At 50.9% G+C, this 20746-nt stretch overlaps 1 protein-coding gene across 10 annotated transcripts; it reads left to right on the plus strand.

Moving 5' to 3' along the window:
- The first annotated feature begins 5469 nt into the window (after positions 1 to 5469).
- On the plus strand, positions 5470 to 18941 carry LOC131088295 (uncharacterized). 10 transcript variants are annotated; one of them, XM_058032219.1, is made up of 12 exons: positions 5471 to 5840; positions 6529 to 6600; positions 6689 to 6760; positions 6848 to 6949; positions 7392 to 7499; positions 8187 to 8258; positions 8347 to 8418; positions 8506 to 8604; positions 10159 to 10230; positions 10535 to 10648; positions 11283 to 11430; positions 11645 to 15686. In XM_058032219.1, the coding sequence occupies exons 1-12, from the start codon at positions 5819 to 5821 to the stop codon at positions 11880 to 11882; spliced, it is 1191 nt and encodes a 396-aa protein (XP_057888202.1). In that variant the 5' UTR covers positions 5471 to 5818; the 3' UTR covers positions 11883 to 15686. The 10 variants fall into 10 exon arrangements, with proteins under 10 accessions (XP_057888204.1, XP_057888202.1, XP_057888205.1 ...); XM_058032226.1 differs by lacking the exon at positions 11645 to 15686 and adding an exon at positions 18466 to 18577 and having other exon boundaries at positions 5474 to 5840; XM_058032224.1 differs by lacking the exon at positions 11645 to 15686 and adding an exon at positions 18485 to 18627 and having other exon boundaries at positions 5475 to 5840.
- Positions 18942 to 20746: the final 1805 nt, after the last annotated feature.

The following is a 20746-nucleotide window of genomic DNA, read 5'->3' on the forward strand; positions in this document are numbered from 1 at the left end:
TTCTCTAGATCAGAAGGCAGACCAGCTCCCAAAATATTTTGGGAATGTTCTTTCCCCTCCTGACCCCAACCATGATTGATCCCCTGAACTCACAATAAGTCCCAGGTCCCACGTGTGACAAGAAAAAGCACTTGCTTCCCCTTTCACCAACCACTTTCCCCACGGGAGAGGGGAACTGCAATCGTGGAATCCACACTTGCTTCATGATAAAATCACGTCTCACACACGCTCAATCACACCCCGACTCAACCACATGGTACTCACGGTTCCTTTTCCCAGGTGGATTCCTTGTGCACGTCAATTTTCTGAGTGAAGAAAAAGCACCACAGCCTCGGAGATCCCTCTTCGGATAGTTCCGAATTTCCAAGAGCTCTGGGCTCATTTTATCCATCTTTGGCTGTGGTTCTGGCTTCGGTTTGGTATTTGATTGGTATCGCCGGCTAGGGGCTGTGTACAAATCACAAACGGGACAGGACTGCTGTGGAACATGCCTTGAGCTCTTTCATTTTTCAACATCAGTCTCATTACATGGTTATGACAATGGGAAGATGCCACCAAATGACATCCCAGGCAGCAGAAAAAGAACTTAATAATACAACTTACTGTATATGTTTTTTGACCAGTCACACAAAGCAAAAGCATATTGACAGTAGTTCTATCCAACCACTATAAGCACACCTACCTTTGGTTAAGAAAATGCTTGCTTATTTCGAATACAATACCTACTTGTAAGCCTGAAAACACAATGCACAGAGCTCCATTATTAAGCTTAAACTTCCTAATATCTTGTTAGATAAACTTTTCTGTAGCTTAGAGAGTTATTTTAGATAAGTATTAATACACAGACCATTGTTCTATTTGTCCTTGCCTTTCTACTTTTCAAATAATTTTTCTGCTGACCTATCTAGTGACTGCTGCTTAGGTCTAATCACAGTTCTACTGTCTCTGAGGCCTGCCTTTTGCAGCTTTCCCAAAAGCCTTTAATTTTTGTGGATTCCCACAGATTGGTTTCGTGAACTCCCAAACCCGTCACCCCGCTGAAATCAGCAGGGAGCCTCCTGACAGGAAAGGGGGTGCCCGAACCCAAAATTCAAATCAGATCAGGGTGGCCCTAATTGTTATAAATGATCAATTGAAAGTCAAATTATCAAAAAATGCAGAAATATTTATTTAACTTTTCCGCAACCAAAATACGGTCCTCAAAACCACCACAGCCAAAGAGACAGCGTTGAGCCTGGGTTCAGCGCTGGGTGAACCTGGATCTAACCTCTATCACATCAGATTCCCCCTCGTTCACAAGAGCCGCCTCTAGCAAGGATGTTTTATACCGTTTATTGTGCCAGAGGTGAAGGAGTTCAAGTTCTTTTCTAACTCTGCATATTCATAGTTGGCTGTTTCACTGTGCAGAGCCGGACAAAGGCTGTCTCCTGGCTGATAGCCAGCATTGATCGAGTTCAGGGAAGCCATGTATTCACATGCATGTTCCTGGCAAATCTGGCTATCTTGATGGATGTTATCAACAGGGTGATGATCACTCTTAGGCGGTTTCTGATGGCTCAGGATGGCGGTGATCATCACCCTGGGTGCGTCTATTCTCAGGCCTAAAATGCCAATCGTTATGCTGCCTCCTTCAGGAATTTCAGAGTTTGAATAGATGTCTGCTTCTTGGGCTGCCTGCGGTCAAAGACTGGTTAGGATTTCACAATCTTTAAAAAATACAATCTTTTATAGCATGATATTTCTAACATATATTACATAGCTGACGGGACATGCCTTGGCTTGTCTGGCCCCCGCAGCTGAACCAAATAGCAGCAACTGTGGTGTTCCACCCCAGAGACACTTGCGGCCAGCTGGATGTTGCAGCTGGGCACGTGGGGACAAGTGCAGACATGTCGGGACTCCGGTGCCAGCGGGATGGAGCTTCCTCCCATGGAGGGTCTGCTCCTCAGGCTTCCCCTCTGCCAGAGAAACTTTAAGGCGGTAGTGAAGGAAAGGAGTCGGTTCTGATGGAGGGTTTTAATCCAGAGCTTTATTCTGGCCCACAGGCCACTGAATCCAGCAACTGCTCCAATGGAACTCCTGGACCGCATTGTTACTCGACCTTTTACCCGAGGGAGGGGAGGAGGGAAGGGATAGGGAGCCCACCAACCTGGGACAGGAGAGGAGATCTCAAGGGACAAATGACACATGGATGCATGGATGGCCCAATGCCCCCCCCCCCCAAAGGTAGAGGGCATCTTTTAAATCTGCCAATCACTCAATGACCTTCTGGAATTGCAGGATTGAGAGACAGTGCTCGGCAGGGGTAAGACTGGGGAAAGGAGGGATGATGGACACACCTGGGAGGGAATCTTCAGGGGAGAAACCCGGGGTTTTGGGGTAAACCATGAAATCACACTGCAACACTCCTAGAGCACAACTGTCTGTTATTTGCAGACTTCCCTGCCCAGCCCATGAATGCTCTCAGGGCCAATTGCTAAAGGACACAACTACCAAAATACAGGTGCCACATAATCACCCCAGCACTAATCCAGCACTGCTTTGATGGTGCCCAGGAGCACAGAATGGCTTGGCTTGGAAGGGACATTTAAAGGCCATCTAGTCCAATGCCCTGCAGTGAGCAGGGACACCTTTAAGTAGGTCAGGCTGCTGAGAGCATGAGCTTGAATGTCTGCAGGGATGGATGTCCACCTCTCTGGGCAACCTGTGCCAGGCCTTCCAGACCTAGTGTAAAAAATGGGTTTCTTTTGTCCAGTCTGAATTGACCATCTTTTAGATTGAAAGCATTCCCTCTCGGTCTGCTCACAAAAGCTCTACTAAAAGTGCTGTCCCCATCTCTTTTACAAGCCCCCTTAAGCTACTGAAAGGAAGCAATCAGGTCTCCCTGGAGTCTGCTCTCTTCCAGACTGAATGGCACCAGCTCTCCCAGCCTGTCTCCAAAGCAGAAGGGCTCCAGCCCTCAGAGCAATTTGTCCCTCCTCTGGACTAGATCCAACAGGACTATGGCCTTCCTGTGTGGGGAGCCCAGAGATGGATGCAGTACTCTGTCGCGGTAGAGACGGAGAGAGTACAAAGCAACACACTCCATTTCCAGAAGGCTTCAAACACTGTTTTTATTCTAGCATGCATGCTCGATCTACATTCTTACAAAGCTCATAAGTTTACACTTTACTCACTGGTCATGAGCGACAAGCAAAGTGCTTCTTGAAATAAGCAGTTACAACTTTCACTTATTTATCCTCCTTTCTTGTTTGGTTTCTATGTCAACAACCTTGGTAGGAAATTCTTTCAGGGGTAAACATGGATTTTCATGTCAAACTTCTCAATGACTCACAGAGGTCGATGTAAAACCTCTTCCACTGTACTCCAGGTGGGGTCTCACCAGAGCAGAGGGGTGGTATCACCTCCTTCAACCTTCTGGGCACTCTCCTTTGGATGCACATGGCTGGCTCATGTGCAGCCTCTCATCTTGCAGCACCCCCAAGTCCTTCTTGGCAGGGCTGCTCTCCATCCCTTCATGGCCCAGCCTGTGAGATCAGCTGGGCTGGGACTGTGTCACAGCCCTTGGACAGAGCAGCTGGGCAGGACGAGCTCCCTGCCAAAGAAGGCAGATCCCACTCCCCACACATCTCCGCCCTGGCCATGAGGTCACAGCAGGCTCTGAGGTCACAGATGTCCCAGACCCGGTGGTTGCACAGCAGCATAAGGAGCGAGCAGTCAGTCCTTGAGCACAACTGTTGCGGCAGCAGCAGCGGCGGTGGCAGCAGTGGTGCTGACATTGGGACAGCGGTGTCAGGACAGCGGTGGCAGCAAGAGCTGCAGGACTGGCAGAGGGCAAGGCAGCATGGCCCTTGCTCTGCGCCTCTTCCTCCTGCTCCTCCTGGCCGTGGCCCTGCCTGCCAGGGCTGCCCAGGCTGCTCCGCTGCAAGCGTGGGGAGCAGGTGAGCCAGCAGCCTGGCTCCCCTTTCCCGGGACAGCGCTCCCTGCTCCCCGGGAAGCGCTGGGGATTGTTTTCCCCAGGCCTTGAGGGAGGGTTTCCTCTGGGGGAGGGAGACAGCCCCCACGGGCCCTCGGCTGGCCCTGTTTCCTCTCCAGGGATGTGTCACAGGGCCTGCAAAGAGGGTGGAGAGTGACCAGGAGCCAGCCCAGAGCTCCCCAGGCCCCTGTGCAGCTCTGGCAGTTCTGGCCTTGTCCATTCACACCTGGCCCCCACGGACTTTCCTGACCCCCTTGCAGTGCCCAGTTCCCGGAAGGAGAAGGGGATGCCAGTGCATCATGGAAATGGGTCTGGTCTTTGCTCCCTTCTAGAATTGGATCGCGACTTTGATTATTTAGAATTGTTGCTGAATGATATTACGAAAGTCTTGAAGAATGCTGGAGGTAAGTTCTGAATTTCCCTTTCTAGTGACATATTAATCAGTATCCAAGTGGCAAGAGCTCGTTCATCTGCCATTTTCGTTCGAGCATAAGTCAGGGCAGAAGGGTTCTGAAAACCTTGCCCTGCTCCTTTCTGGAGCCCTGTGTGATCCCACAGGATGACTGTCAGTGGGAGGAAGGAGCATTTAGCTGTCCATCCTCCTCCCATGTGCAATGCCTCTGTGTCCTTCCGTGCGGTCTGTGCAGTCACAGAGAAAAGCAGAGAGGGAAGGGGCTGGGCCCAGGGCTGTGCCCCGGGCCTGAGCCTTTCCTGCAGCCTGAGGATCTCCTACAGTGCCACGGGTGCTGTTCTGTCCTGCCTTTCTTTGCAGCTGAACCTGTTGGTGAAGGTGATCTGGCTTCCCAACCCACGTTCAGGATTGAGCCTCTGGGAGGTGGTGAGGGTAGGTCAAGGCCTTTCCCCTGGGAGAGCTGCCAGCTCAGAGCCCAAAGCTCGGCAAGGGGGGCATCGCTGCAGGTGCCAGGACAGAGCCATGCACGTGTACGCCCTGACCCTGCGTGATCCCCTCACCGCTCCTGCAGCTCAGTGGTGCCCGTGCAGCTGAGTAGAGGTGGCAGAAGCTTCTGTGGCTGTTGTGTTACAGATGTGCCTGCAGGGAGGACTCTTCCTGATCCTTCCCTCATTCCTACACAGAAGCCTGCCTCCCATCTCAGGGGTGAGTAGCATGTCCCTGTTGACCCCACAGGCTGAGCCCTGCTTCTGTGGGATCCATTAATGGGAAAAGGAAACATGTTTTTCTAAGGTCCTCTAAAAGGAAAGAACAAAGCTGCAGGACAGAAGAAAGCCCATGAGTTATCTGAACACATGAGGCAAAGGACGAAGGAAACGCAGCAGGCAGGACAAGGTGGGTGCATTTCCCTCAGCCTTGTCCTGGGGCTCAGCAGCCGGGGGCTGTGGCTGCACATCTGGACACGCCATGCCCTGCACAGCAGGAAGGGATCCATGGCAGCCTCGCTGCCCCGCTGCTGCTTCCACGCCCTGCAGGGCTGTTTGCCAGCCTGGCCTGGCTGCAGCTTCTCCCCAGCCTCTGCAGGAAGGCATTGGGCATCAGCTGACAGGCAGCCCAAACTGCACAATGCACCTCACATCCCCTGCAATTTCCCATCTCCAGGCAAATAAGAAGGGGCAGCTGTTTGGAGTACAGAAGGCCCTGGCCTAAACAAAAATTTTATAGGGATTTCCTAACCATTCTGAACCATGTCTTTGACAAGCATTGCCTCTTGAAGATTACCCATCCTCAATGGGGAACAGCACTAACTAATCCAGCTGTACCTCATCCTTTCTCCAGAAGCAGATGGAGAGGCTGTGCAGAAGAAAGGCGGTGCATTTCCGGGAGGAAGCAGTGGCTCACTGACAGCCTCTGCTGCAGGAAGGGAGGTGATGCCAGGCACAGCCACAGGAGGTAATTGCTGTGCCTCTGGGCCTGAGCCCTGCTGAGGCTTGAGCTGCCCTCTCTGCTGCTTGGCACTGCGGGCACAGCCCGGACAAGACGGGCACAGCCCAGAGGAATTGTCCCGAGCAGGCTCAGGGCACTCGGGTACTGAGCTGTCCTGCTGGGCTCCCTCCGTGGGAGACACGTCCCCAAACCTGGGAGCAGCTGCACGGGGTGCCCATGGTGGGGAAAGGGCAGAGGGGGAGAGCAAGGCTCCACTGGGTCTTGAAAGGGCTTGGCCACGTGCCCTTGGGATGGGGAAGGGGTCCCAAGGCAAAGAGAGATGGAGAGATAGAAGAAGGTGGGAAAGGCAGGAGAAAGGGCAGGAGAGTCAGAGGGACAGGGGGATAGCTGTGGCACTGCCTGCTGCAGCTTTCCCCAGGGCTTTAGCAAGAGTTGCAGCTGTGGGAGTGAGAGCACCCAGGGCCCTGAGCTGCTTCAGCTGCCCCACCAGGGATGTTGCACAGGGCATGGAAAGAGGGTGCAGAGTGACCAGGAGCCTGCCCAGAGCTCGCCAGGCCCCTGTGCAGCTTTGGCCTTGTCCATTGACATCTGGCTCCCACAGCCTTACCCGACCCCCTTGCAGTGCCCATTTCCCAGAGGCAGACGGGGATCTGAGCTTGCCCTGAAAAATGTTCTCATCTCTGCTCCGTTTTAGATGAGGTTTCTGGAAAGACTTCTCCATTAGATGGACGGCATAAAGTTTTGAAGCCTTTGGAACCTCCTGCAGGTATGTTCTCATTGTCCCACCACGGAATAATTGTTGACAACCTGGCAGGAACCTGGTTACAGAAGCTTCTGTGGCTGTTGTGTTACAGATGCGTCTGCAGGGAGGACTTTTCCTGTTCCTTTGCTGGTTCCTTCACCAAAGCCAGGCTCTCATCGCAGGGGTGAGTAGTGTGTCCCTGCTGACCCCACAGGCTGAGTTCTGCTTTTGTGCTATCCATTCATAGGAAATCAAACCATGTTTTTTGAAGGTCCTCCAACAGGAAAGTACAAATCTACAACAGAGAAGAAAGCTCATGAGCCATCTGAATACATGAGGCAAAGGACGAAGGAAATGCAGCAGGCAGGAAAAGGTGGGCGCATTTCCCTCAGCCTTGTCCTGGGGCTCAGCAGCCTGGGGCTGTGGCTGCACATCTGGACACGCCGTGCCCAGCACAGTGGGAAGGGATCCATGACAGCCTCGCTGCCCGGCTGCTGCTTCCACGCCCTGCAGGGCTGTTTGCCACCCTGGCCTGGCTGCAGCTTCTCCCCAGCCTCTGCAGGAAGGCATTGGGCATCAGCTGACAGGCAGACCAAACAGGAGCTCGGACCTCAGATCCCCTGCGATTTCCCTGTCGCCAGTCAAATCAGAAGGGGCAGCTGTTTGGAGTACAGAGGGCCTTGGCTTCACCAAAAATTTTTTAGGGATTTCTTGCTTCTTAACCATGTCTTTGACAAGCATTGCCTCTTGAAGTTTCCCCATCCTCAAAGGGGAACAACCCCACCTGACCCAGCTGTACCTAATCCTTTCTCCAGAAGCAGATGGAGAGGCTGCGATGAAGGCTCAGTTTCCCGGAGGAAGCAGTGGCTCATTGACAGCCTCTGCTGCAGGAAGGGAGGCCATGCCAGGCACAGCCACAGGAGGTAATTGCTGTGCCTCTGGGCCTGAGCCCTGCTGAGGCTTGAGCTGCCCTCTCTGCTCCTTGGCACTGCGGGCACAGCCCGGACAAGACGGGCACAGCCCAGAGGAATTGTCCCGAGCAGGCTCAGGGCACTCGGGTACTGAGCTGTCCTGCTGGGCTCCCTCCGTGGGAGACACGTCCCCAAACCTGGGAGCGGCTGCACGGGGTGCCCATGGTGGGGAAAGGGCAGAGGGGGAGAGCAAGGCTCCACTTGGTCCTGACAGAGCCTGGCTATGTGCCTTGGGATGGGGAAGGGGTCCCAAGGCAAAGAGAGATGGAGAGATAGAAGAAGGTGGGAAAGGCAGGAGAAAGGGCAGGAGAATCAGAGGGACAGGGGGATAGCTGTGGCACTGCCTGCTGCAGCTTTCCCCAGGGCTTTAGCAAGAGTTGCAGCTGTGGGAGTGAGAGCACCCAGGGCCCTGGGCTGCTTCAGCCACCTCACCAAGGGTGTCGCACAGGGCATGGAAAGAGGGTGCAGAGTGACCAGGAGCCTGCCCAGAGCTCCCCAGGCCCCTGTGCAGCTTTGGCCATGTCCATTGACATCTGGCTCCCACAGCCTTACCCGACCCCCTTGCAGTGCCCATTTCCCAGAGGCAGACGGGGATCCCAGCATGCCCTGTAAAATGTACTCATCTCTGCTCTGTTCTAGATGAGCTTGCTAGGAAGATTTCTCCATTAGATTGGCTAAATAAAGTTTTGAAGCCTTTGGAGACTCGTACAGGTTTGTTCTCATTGTCCCACCACGGAATAATTGTTGACAACCTGGCAGGAACCTGGTTACAGAAGCTTCTGTGGCTGTTGTGTTACAGATGCGTCTGCAGGGAGGACTTTTCCTGTTCCTTTGCTGGTTCCTTCACCAAAGCCAGGCTCTCATCGCAGGGGTGAGTAGTGTGTCTCAGCTGACCCCAGAGGTTGAGCCCTTCTTCTGTGGGATCCATTCATAGGAAATGGAACCACTTTCTCTTAAGGTCCTCTGAGAGGGAAGAAGAAAGCCACAGGGCACAAGGAAGCCGATGAGCCAAATAACATCCTTAAACAAATGGTGGAGGAACTGCACAAAGGGAATGGTGAGAGCATTTCCCTCAGCCTTGTCCTGGGGCTCAGCAGCCAGGGGCTTTGGCTGCACATCTGGACACGCCGTGCCCGGCACAGCAGGAAGGGATCCATGGCAGCCTCGCTGCCCCGCTGCTGCTTCCACGCCCTGCAGGGCTGTTTGCCAGCCTGGCCTGGCTGCAGCTTCTCCCCAGCCTCTGCAGGAAGGCATTGGGCATCAACTGACAGAGAGCCCAAACTTCACCATGGATCCCCTGCATTTTCCCAGTGTCTGAGCACATCCTGAGGTGTGGCTGCTTGGCAGAGGGAGGGCCATAGGAAGCCCCAAAGACCTGTGGGGATCAGGATTTTCCTGATTCTTATCCATGTTGTGGACACGTATTGCCTCCTGAGGAGGGCACCACCTGGATGTGCAATGATTGCGTCCCACCAAGCCTCTTCCTTTCTCAAGGGATGGACAGAGAGGCTCTGTGGAAGGTGGCATTTCCTGCAGGAAGGGAGGCGATGCCAGGCACAGCCACAGGAGGTAATTGCTGTGCCTCTGGGCCTGAGCCCTGCTGAGGCTTGAGCTGCCCTCTCTGCTCCTTGGCACTGTGGGCACAGCCCGGACAAGACGGGCACAGCCCAGAGTAATTGTCCCGAGCAGGCTCAGGGCACTCGGGTACTGAGCTGTCCTGCTGGGCTCCCTCCGTGGGAGACACGTCCCCAAACCTGGGAGCGGCTGCACGGGGTGCCCATGGTGGGGAAAGGGCAGAGGGGGAGAGCAAGGCTCCACTGGCTCCTGACAGAGCTTGGCTATGTGCCCTTGGGCTGGGGAAGCTGTTTCTTGGGCAGGTTGGCAAACAGGAGGGCGGGACAGAGGTTGGGAGCAATAGCTGTGGCACTGCAGATTTCCCCGAGCATTTAGTGAGGGTTTCCTGTGTGGCAGCGAGAGAGCCCCAGGGCCCTGGGCGGCCCCAGCTGCCCCTCCAGGGATGTTGCACAGGGACTCCAAAGTGTCTGGAGAGTGATCAGGAGCCACAGGCTCCCACAGCCTTACCCCACCCCCTTTGCAGTGCCCAATTCCCCAAATCAGAAGGGGATCCCAGCATATCATGGAAATGGTTCCGTAGAATCTCTGCTCCCTTCTAGATTGGGATCATGACTTGGATTATTTGGAAATGATGGTAAATGGTGGTTTGAAGATGTTGTCAGATGCTGGAGACAAGTTCTCAACGTACCTTTCCTGACAGAATAATCAGTGTCTATGTGGCAAAAGCTCACTCATATGGCATTTCCTTTAAGTTCCTCTAAAGGTTGTTCAGTTCTGGAAACTTTGCCCTGCTCCCTTCTGGAGCCCTGAGGGATCCCACAGGATGACTGTCAGTGGGAGGAAGGAGCATTTAGCTGTCCATCCTTCTTCTGTGTGCAATGTCAGTGTGTCCTTCTGTGTGCACTGTGCAGCCACGGAGAGGAGAAGAGAGGGAAGGGGCCGGGCCCAGAGCTGTGCCCTGGGGCTGAGCCTTTCCTGCAGCCTGAGGATCTCCTGCAGTGACACAGGTGCTGTTCTGTCCTGCCTTTCTTTGCAGCTGAACCTGTTGGTGAAGGTGGTCTGGCTTCCCAACCCACGTTCAGGATTGAGCCTCTGGGACATGGCGAGGGTAGGTCAAGGCCTTTCCCCTGGGAGAGCTGCCAGCTCAGAGCCCAAAGCTCGGCCAAGGGGGCATCGCTGCAGGTGCCAGGACAGAGCCATGCACGTGTGTGCCCTCGCCTTGCGCGATCCCCTCACACCTTCTGCTCAGGCCTGGCAGCTATTTGGAGGAAGGTGGGCCCTGGCCCAGCCCCAAAAGGCCAGATGGTTTTGAATCTTATCCCCATTTTGATAAGCCTGATGTCCTAAAGATGCCACCAAAAGAAATCCGAAATTGTTCCATCTGATGCAGCTGAACTTTTTCCTTTTTCAAGTGATGGAGCAAAAGGCAGGACAGAAGGCAGTGTTTCCCCAAGCAAGCAGAGGCCGACTGGCAGCCCCTGCTGCAGGAGAGGAGGAGATGCCAGACATGGGCACAGGCACAGGAGGTAATTGCTCTGCCACTGTCAGCCATTTAGCAGGGCTGTGTGGCGGCACCTCTTTCCCCCAGGTCCTGCCCTTGTATGGCCCAGCAGCAGCCAAAGATGGAGGCACCTCTGGAGCCTTGGAAGCCTCTGGAGCTCGTTCACAGCCCCAGGGACAGGGGACCCGTGCACCAATGTCCCTCCCGCTGCAGCTGCTCCGGAGCTGGCCCTGAGTGCCCATAGGCCCAAGGCACAGGAGCAGCCCCGAGCGGGAGCCCTGCCGCGAGCCCAGGGCCAGAGCCAGCCTTGGCTCCCGACTGGGCAGGGGCTGCACTGGGTCCTGACAGGGCCTGACTCTGTGCCCTGGCGCTGGGGGAGCTGTCACGGGGCAGGGAGGGCCAGGGCTGGCAGTGGCTGCTCAGGGATGGCTTTGGCCCGTGTCCCTCCAAGCAGCCACTGCCCAAGCAGCTGCGCTGGCCCCGGGCTCTCCTCCCGGCCTGCTGGGCTTTGTTGGGTGGCACAGCCTGTGCCAAGGGGCGGCAAGGTGCCTGCAGGCCCCAGCTCTGGGGGAAACGGAGAACGTCCTGCCCGCATCCACCGTGCTGCCAGCTCAGCAGTGCAGCACAGCACGGGCTGACGCTCCCCATTGCTCCCACAGGTGCAGCCAGCCCCACCACACGTGTTCTGGATTCCCAGAAGGGCCCTGGAAGGGGTTTCTGGATAGGATTAATAGCAGGCCTGCTTTTTTTGGAGCTTATTTTCATCTTATGCTGTGTCCAAATTTGGACTTGCTGGAAGAGAAAAGGGTGAGTGTTTTGTTCACCTTTCCCTCAAACAGCTTCTTTTAAAAGTCTAATGTTGTAGACAGGAAATGTTCCCAGAGAGGCTGCTGTGGGGTTGTTGCCAGTCTGTGATTGTCCAGAGAAGCTGGGGAGCCTTGCCAGCTCTGGGCGCTGCTGTGCAGTAGGCTCCCTGTGTGCCACTGGCAGCTGGGGCCTCAGCCACCTCCTCTCTCCACAGGGATGCCTCTGCAGATTCACAAGACTGGCCAAATACCCCAGCCATGGGGAACTGGTCCTGTCATCTCGCATCTCCGAGCCCGTGTCTGTTGTCCCTTCCACGGCTGCATTACCAGCTCATTGCTAGGGACAGCTTGTTGGTATCACCACCCAGAGCAGGAGCCTCTGTCCCCAAAGGTGCTGCCCCTGGTGTCCAGCCAGGCCAGGAGGTGCAGCCCTCCTACCAGGGAAGGGCCTGAGCCTGGCAAAATCTTTGGGGTTCAGCTCAGGTGTGTCGGTGCTACCACCAGCTCTGGCGGAGCTGCTTGTCTGGGCACTGCCAGGGCTGGGCAGGCAGCAGCTGAGCATGGGGCTCCTGAGACAAAGCAGCCCCATTTTGTCTTTGTTTTACATTTATACACAGCAGAAGATTTTAGAAATATTTAGAAACATTTTTTGTAGAAAAATATCCCTAAATATTTCTTCCCTTTTCCTATTGTAGTTTTGGATTTTTCAAAGTAGTTTTAGAATTCTGAAAATTTTGGAACACTTTTATGCTTGCCGAATAAAAAATAAAACTGCATTTAATTGGTGATCATTACTCTTAGATGAACTAATTCATCACAAGACACCCAGTGTACTGGAGAGGCTCTTTTCCCACTGGAGATTTTTACCTAGTGACAACAACAGACTTAAAGCCCTTTCACTGATAATTTCCGGGATTTCTTACCAGCTCACCTCTCAGTCTTCAGAGGCAAACTTTGAGCACAGTGGGCATCTCCTGCTGTGCAGGAGGGTCTCTGTGAGCCAGCTGACACCGGGGCCTCTTTTGCGGAGATAAACGCAACTCCACGACTTTGTGAAAGTTGTAAAGTTGGTATGTTTATTACTGTGCTGGATGCATGTGGAGATTCCTCTCCTTAAAAGACATGCATACCTCTGGGAACTCCAGATCCTTTTTTATCACCCTCTCAAATAGATATGCATCCAATTTTACGATAGGTTCCTACATATTCATTTTTACAAATTTGGTGTGACATTTACCGCTAGTTAATCTTTATCAGGAAGAATTCCCAGGTCAGGTTGGCCTGTTCTCATAGCAGTTCCTCTGTCTCTGTGTCCCCTGCCAGCCCCTTATCTCTGTCCTTGACTGAAGCAGTTTCTCTGAGCCTAGGCTTTTTACCAGTCAGACTAAACAGCTATGCTTTCCAACTACAGACTTTACTCAAAGATGTACATTTCACCTAAATCAAAATGGATTTCTACTCTGGAAAATTTCTACTCTGTCTCTTTTCCCCCCTTTCCTAGAAAATAAGTAAATTCTTTTATCTAATGCAAATCCCTATGACAATAAGTGTCTCTTAATGCTTTACCATGTACGTTTGATAAGGAGGTTAACACAGCTGTTTGCTGTAGTATTCTCCAATATCACATTAGCAGTATAATGGATAACCCTAAAATTAGCTTATTCGAGCTAATATTAACAAAACTACAATGGGATGACACATTTTATTAAGGATTCCATTGTCAGTTGGTGACCACCCAAAGATCACATCCCACCAGTGATGATCTGCAGTTTGCTTTACTCTTTGCAGAATTCTGGTTATTTCTTTGGTATCATGAGAGACAGTGATTAGGGCTTTCTCTGTTTTCTGGAATTTCCTTCGAGATCTGCAGTAGGTCTTGGTGCTTAATTAATTGTTTTATCAATGTAAGGTCCATCCCAACAGGAGTTGGTGATAGTCTGTGTTACATTGTGTAATTGGTTTTAATCAACTGGTGGGATGTCAGGGGGGCCATGTACAAAAAATCACACCCGATAATCTTAACAACATTGCAAATACAAAAATTAAAATTATTTCTTCTAGACAAAATAATATTGTTGTTATCAATTTTTACAGCAGCACAAGCAGTTCTCAGGCACACATAACTTTTACTAGTATATATGAGCACAGTTTTCTGATCAGTGACTGCATGAATCTCAAAGTGGCAAATACTCTGTTCAGTGTCTAGACACACATTTGGGCATTAATTGTATTGCTTTCACAAATGAATCCCAGTTGTTCTCTAGTAATGCAGGATTCTAACTTTACTGTTTGCCTCTTTTCATTCACCTTTCCAGCCCACACTCTATGTTCTGAAGGGTAGAGCACTGTTTTTTCATTATTTAATCCCAGTGCAGTGATGGGGCGGATAACATAAACAGTGGCATAATGTTAGGTAAGAACAAAGGCAGTGGCCACATTAGAAGCAGGATCATAGGTGAAATTTACTATAGTCCACCAGGATTGAAACTTCTTTACAAAATCAATCACATTATCCCAGACAACTTCCCAAATTTCAGCTGGAAAATTACCTTCACCCCCTTCCCGTATGATCAGAGCTGCTGTTGCCTACATCTATAACTGTGCTTGTATACAACTGAAAGCTAAAGACACATTATTTCCAACTGTACCAAGTGCTTCTATTATTACCCTGTGGTCTTGGCTCCCAGCCTTTTCCCACTTCGGCAGTACTTTGGAAACCTGCCACTGGCTAGTTCCTAATGCCAATAGAGCTGACTGTTAAGGCTGCTTCAATTTTGCTAGGTCACCTGCTGCAGTGGCCAGCTTATTCATCAGTATTTCTGAATCAATTCCATTTAAAACTCTCAATCCATTCCCTAACATCCAAGTTAGATAATTTCTTGTTCTGCTCCTGAGCTATATCTGTCTTTGTAACCACCTTGTGCAGCCCTCAAAGGATGTTCTTCGGAAAGAGGAGCAGGCTGGTTGGATTTTTGAGATGTTAATTTGCACTAGCAACTCAACACGTTTGAGAGACCATTCTGGATTGAACAACAGTTGTTTTCACTTACATTCTTCCCTACGTAGGGGCCTGTTTCTCACACTTCAGGTTCAAGTTTGGGTTGGGTCTGAACTATTTGATTACTAGTGTGGGTTGTATAAGGTCCTGCCATTGTAAAAAGTGCAGTGTTGATTTAAAATTTAAATGAGAGCTTTATAGCATCTCGAGCTTAAAGGCAGGTCACTTCTACAGGCTGTATCAAGGAGAAATTACACCAACAGTCTGGTTCACTTGGGCTATCACAAACTTCTTGGTGCCTGTATACGGGGAGGTTGAGACACTAATTTCATCTGGTTTCTCATTAGCCGTCTCATTGACTACCTAGCACTCTATTTTGATTTCTTCTCTCTTGATCTCCTGAAGTGTCCACAGTTCTCGTTCTTGCCACTCTTGCTCCTCATATACCTGATCTTCATGAATTACTACAGTGGACAGGTTTAGCTCTTTTATCTTAGAAAGTTCTCCCATGGATCCAGTATACAGATTGAAAGCTTGGGACCAAGGCCATTCAGCATTGCTTTGGATAGAGGTACTCTCTAATTCTAAGACTCCAGTTATAATTACATACAAATCAATTCTGTAATTGAAATGACAAACTACCCCTGGCTGCAATATACTCATTTTGCCTGAGTAAGTTTTAATCTCAGTTCATTGTTTCTTGATGTCCCTCTCTAAGGGGCTCCTGGGGCTTTCTTCACTCGAGAGCGATGGATCCAGGCATTCTACTCCTTGGTCTGGATTGCAGAGAAGGTGATGAGAAGCACTTGCAGTGATCTCTCTCACTGTGCATCCAAAGTCTTTTCTGCAAGAGGCTTAACATGTACATAATCTCTAGACTGTATGTTATGTACTGGTCTGTCTAGCTCTTTGCTCCGAGTTCTAGCCACGTGTTTCTCAATTTCTCTGAGCTGTTTGCTTAAAGCCGCCATGCAGGTGGCCAGGGTTATCTCTCCAATGTCGGTGGACATTCTCTTTCGTATTCCATATGGTCTTCCATAAAGCATTTCAAAAGGACTCAGCTTTTCTTTAGCTCGTGGTTTAGTCTGAATTCGCAGCAGTGCCAGTGGAAGAGCCTGGGGCCAGGGCAGATTAACATCCTGCCCCAGTCTTACAATCTGCTGCTTAATCAAATGATTCATTTTCTCCACCTGGCTGCTTGATTGCGGGTGGTATGGAGTGTGAAGTTCTCAATCTATGAATCTATGCCCAGGTGGCTACTAATCTTTGGAACTCTTTTGGAAATGAAATGTGATCCTCTATCCAAGGATATTGTGGCTGGAGCTCTGAAGCATGGTATTATTTCTTGTAATAATACCATGGTCACCTCTAGAGCTTTGACAGTTCTGGTGGGGAATGCTTCTGGCTAGCCTGAAAATGTATCTGTCAATACTAATGAATACAGATACCCCCCTTTCTCTGGGAGTTCTGAAAAGTTAATTTGCCACAGCTGTCCAGGCCCATGGCCTCTCTTAATTTGACCGAGTTTCGGCCTGGGGGTATTTTTGGGGTTTGTCTGGAGGCAAGGATCTCACTGTTGGTTTACCTGAGTAATAGTGGCAGATTAATTCTTGGCAATGATTCTTTCAATCAGATATGCATTTTAGAAAGCCTGTGGAAACTACTACTTAAAAGTCAACACTTTATTTTGATGCACTCTGTATCACTGGCAGCCTTGGTCATTCTGGGAAAGGAGCCACACTTTATAAAAGCTTTTAAGTAGTTAGGCCCCAGTGTGTTTTCTGGTGCTCTTCTTTCACTAGTGATCACAAAAATGGGAAGGGATTACTGGCTGTCTTTCAACGGCAGCCCACTCCTTGTGGTTGCATGTCTCTTTTGATTAGTACTATTATATTTTGGCTTACTTTTGAGGGAAATCTGTCCATAATTACTCCACTTTTTGCTGCTTTATTTGCCTCTCCATCCACTAGCTCATTTCCTTCTTCCAATTCTGAGCTCACTCTCTGGTGTGCCTTAATATGCCTTTTCAGGCAGCTGAACTGCTTCCAGCAGCTGCATTGTCTCTTCTTTTTGTGAGGTTAGCAGTCCCCTCTCGTTCCAGATGGCTCCATGTGCATGCACAACTCTGAATGCATACCTCGAGTCTGTATAGATGTTTATTCTCTTTCCTTTTGCCATTTCCAAGGCACGGGTCAGGGCAATTATCGCGGCCTTCTGCGCAGAGGAGCCTGTCGGTAAGGGCCTGGATTCTATTACTTCTCTGCAGGCAGTCACTGTGTATCCAGCATGTCGCTTTCCACTGGCAACGTGGCTACTACTGCCATCAGTGAACCAGGTCTCAGTATCGTCTAGACGAGTGTCTTTAAAATTCTGGGCATCTGGAGTAAGTAGCTTCAATGGTCTCCAGGCAATCGTGGTGTACTGCTTCTTCTTGATTTCCACTGAGAAAAGAAGCTGGGTTGACAATATTAGTCACCACGATCTCTACATCATCTTGCTCTACCATGATGGCCTGGTATTTCAGAAACTTCTGTGGTGAAAGCCAGAGGCCACCCTTTGCTTCCAGTACTGCGGGCACTGTGTGGGACACTAGTACAGCCATTTTTGTCCCAGGGTAAACTTGCATGCCTCTTGAATATTCAGCACGACTGCTGCTACAGCTCTGAGGCAACCTGGCCATCCTTTTGCTGATGCATCTAGTTGCTTGGAGAGGTAAGCAACTGCCCTCTGATATGGACCCAAGTCCTGAGCCAATATTCCCAGGGCAATTCCCTGTCTGTCATGGGAAAACCAGAAAGAATGGTTCACTTACATCTGCAAGTCCCAAAGCTGGAGCTGACATGAGGGCACTCTTTAGCTGGTGAAAGGCCCGTGTGCCTTCCTTTGTCCACTGGAGATCTCTGTTTCCACTGGCAATAAGAGCATAGAGGAGTCTGACGAGCAGTCCATAAGTATAAACCCACAGTCGGCACAACCTTGCCATGCCTAAGAAGCTTTGGAGTTCCTTTATTGTCTGGGGTTTTGGGGTTTGGCATATGGCTCCTTGCGAGCCTGCCCTAACGTCCGTTGCCCAGCACTCACCTGGTACCCCAGGTAGATTACTTTCTCTTTCACTGCCTGTGCCTTTTCTTTGATACTCTGTGTCCTTGGGGTCCTAGAAAATTCAAAAGGCTTAGTGTCCAGGCCAGACATGCTTCCCTCGTCCGAGTGGCTACTAGAAGATCATCCAGGTACTAAAAAAGCCTTCCTTCTTCCTGTGGAGCTTCCCAAAACTCCAGATCTTTTGCAAGTTGCTCCCCAAACAGAGTAGGGGAAATTTTGAAGCACTGAGGAAGCACGGGCCATGTGAGCTGGGTTTTGTGCCCACTTTTAGGGCTTTCCCAGTCGAATGCAAAAATTTTCTGTCTGACTTTGTGGATATGGAGGCAAAAGAAGGCATCATTTGATTCTAAAATGGTTAACCAGATTAGCTCAGGTGTTAAATAAGTTCATAAGGTATATGGATTGGCTACCACAGGATACAGATCTTCTGTTACTTTATTGACAGCCCTCAAATCCTGTACTATCCAGTCTGACCCATCAGATTGCAGGTAAAATGGGAGTATTGAAATCAGATTGGCATTCTTTTAATAATGCTTACCGCAGAAAATTTTCAATTATTGGACTGATTCCTTCCCTGTCTTCATTCTTTAAGGGGTACTGCTGCCTAATTCTGACTTGTTGTGTCCCTTCCTTAAGCTTAATTACTATGGAGGAGGCATTTTTCGCCATCCCTGGTACACAGAGGTCCATACCCTGGGAAATACTTGACTTAGTATCTCTTCATCAATTTCCATCTCAATTTCAATAGCTGTTAAGGTTAAACTTAATACCTCAATGTACTTTTGATCATTCAGCTCCAGAGGACCCTCTCCATTTTTGAATGTAATGGTTGCTTCAAAACTCCTTCAATAAATCACTTCCTAAAAATGCCTATGCTGAATGGGGCATATACAAAAACTTATGCATACCCCATTGTTTGTTTTCCCAATTCCCCAGCCACCTCCTCTCTTCACAGGGATGATTCTGCAGCTTCACAAGACCTGTCAAATAACTCAGGCAGGGAAAACTAGACCTGTCATCTCTCATTTCTGTGCCAGTGTCCATTGTCCCACGGCTGCGCTACCAGCTTATTGCTGGGGACATGCTGTTGCCACCACCACTCAGAGCAGGACGCCCTGTCCTCAGAGGTGCTGGCCCTGCGTGAGAGTCTGTCCTAATTTTCCCTCATCTGCCTCACGATCGTCTTTGGGAGACCACTGAAGAGAAGACCCCCCCATCTATATCTGGCTCTGAAGGAGAAAAGTCACACGCCACGGACCCTGAGACCTGAAAGCTCAGTTTTGAGCTGTTGTTTCCACAGCAGTGTTTGCTGTATGCTAAGAAGAGGACACCATGCCCCGTTTGCAACAATAGCAGCTTTGGAAACTGTCCCACTTCTCGGCCTGGCTGGACTTCTCCTGAGTTTCAGGTGGTCTCCCTGTCTTGCCTGTTTTACAACCACCGTGACAGACAGACGGAGATGTGAGAAGCTTTTCCATCAAGGACTGAGACATGAAACTCCAAAAAAGGCCCCTCTGCTCCTTCCAAGGACTGGGACTGAAACTCCCAGTCCGGGGGAGGTGTGTGGGGAGGCAAGCTGACCAAAGCGAGATGTTTGCCTGCAGATTGTGACCACTGGAGCAAGAAAACAATGGCTCTCATTTACTGCTGAGAACACTGACTACCTGTTACATCTATCAAGCTCATTTACTGCTGAGAACATGGACTACCTGTTACATCTGTTCCCTATTGTATCTGTTTCCCCCACCCCTCGCAATTTTCAGTAATAAAAATCTCTGAGTTAGCCAGAGCATTTCAGATCTCCCCAGCGTAGCAGGCGGACCCTCAGCTGGACTGCACCAAAGTTGTTACAGTTGGTACAGTTCGTCTCTGAGTTGGTAGCTATATCCCCCCTCTCTCTCTCTCTCTTTCTCTCTCTTTTTCTCTCCCTTAATCCCTCTATCGCATTTTTGCTGTAGTTATTTCAATAAAACTGCGTTTGATGTGATTATCACTGCAAACCCCCTTGTACCGTGTTGGTGTTTTGCACTCTGAGATCATTCCTACGAACCATCAGGTCATCTGTCCACTAGGACAGACCCTGACACCTTGGCAACCAGAAGCACAGGGAGCACAAACAGACACAGCCAGGAGGCCCAGCAGCTCTTTCCTGAGGGCCCATTTCATGCAAGAACTGGCCCTCAGAATATTAAACAAAATAAAAATAAAAGGGTTGGGGGAGGAGGCGTTGAGGTGGCCTCACAGGTTCAACTCTGCACTCTGCTTTTGTCACCAGCATTACCCAAGTTCCTGTACTTTTTTCCTGGAGAATTTGCAGTCAACAGAGCTTCACTCCCTCTCATCAAATCAGTCTTAAGGCCAGCTTCAGGCTGGGTCATTCATTTAGACTCAAGCACTGACTGGGGTCCAGGCAACAAAAGAACATTAGCTGCAGGCCACCCATACAGCTTTTCATATTAATGAGCACAAAGCCTTTATTTCTGCAAGCTCAGGGATGCTGGGGGGATCTTTGCACCATCAGGCCGAAGTACAAGGCTCTGGATCCTCCAAAGGAACAGGGCCAGCCCCCTTGAGTGGGAGAAGGCGCGACCTCAGTTGCAGCCCCGGGTGCCTCCTGTGGGCCAGGGCACGGCCCTGGCTGTAAATGTGTTGGGCTGCAGCACAGGGCCATGGCGGAGCTCAGCACCCTCATCAGAGCCCAGGGCCACGGCCCTTCCCTGCCGGGACACGAGCCTGCCCCGGCCCGGCCCGGCCTGAGCAGCCCGGCCTGGCCCCAGGGGATGAGCTCCGCCTGTCCGCTGTGCCCGCAGGCCGGGCCCAAGGCTTTGCAAGAGGCTTTCTCCCAGCTTTGCAAAACCTCGGCCAAGTGACCCTTTGCTGTGCTGAGAAGAGTAAAAAAACGCCTCAAATGTAACCCCGCTGCACACCCCATGAGGGGTCCCTGCATGGATTCGAAGAGGCCATCAATACTCCTTTGTGATTCATGAGTGACCCCGGCACCCCTCAGCAGGGACCCCAAAATATCCATGCCTGCCTCATGGGGCCAGGGCTCAGATGATGCCAGGGAAGGAAATGTGTCCTCGGCCCAGGGACACTCAGCATGGGCTCCCCCAGCCTTCAGGGCCACCCCACTGGTCACAGCAGCCCCTGCCTGGCTCCTGCCTGCACACACCGTGGGCATCCACGGTTGCTCCTGGCCATGGAGCTCAGCCTGTGC

Source organism: Melospiza georgiana, chromosome 11, assembly GCF_028018845.1.
Source record: "Melospiza georgiana isolate bMelGeo1 chromosome 11, bMelGeo1.pri, whole genome shotgun sequence".
Lineage (NCBI taxonomy): Eukaryota > Metazoa > Chordata > Aves > Passeriformes > Passerellidae > Melospiza > Melospiza georgiana.

What these genes read in the sequence shown, in the direction of transcription:
- LOC131088295 (XM_058032219.1), top strand. Translation starts at nt 5,819, where the DNA reads ATGCCAGGCACAGCCACAGGAG. An exon ending in GCCAGGCACAGCCACAGGAG is followed by an intron (nt 5,841 to 6,528) that starts GTAATTGCTGTG and finishes GCTCCGTTTTAG; the next exon opens with ATGAGGTTTCTGGAAAGACT. An exon ending in ACTTGCTGGAAGAGAAAAGG is followed by an intron (nt 11,431 to 11,644) that starts GTGAGTGTTTTG and finishes CTCTCTCCACAG; the next exon opens with GGATGCCTCTGCAGATTCAC.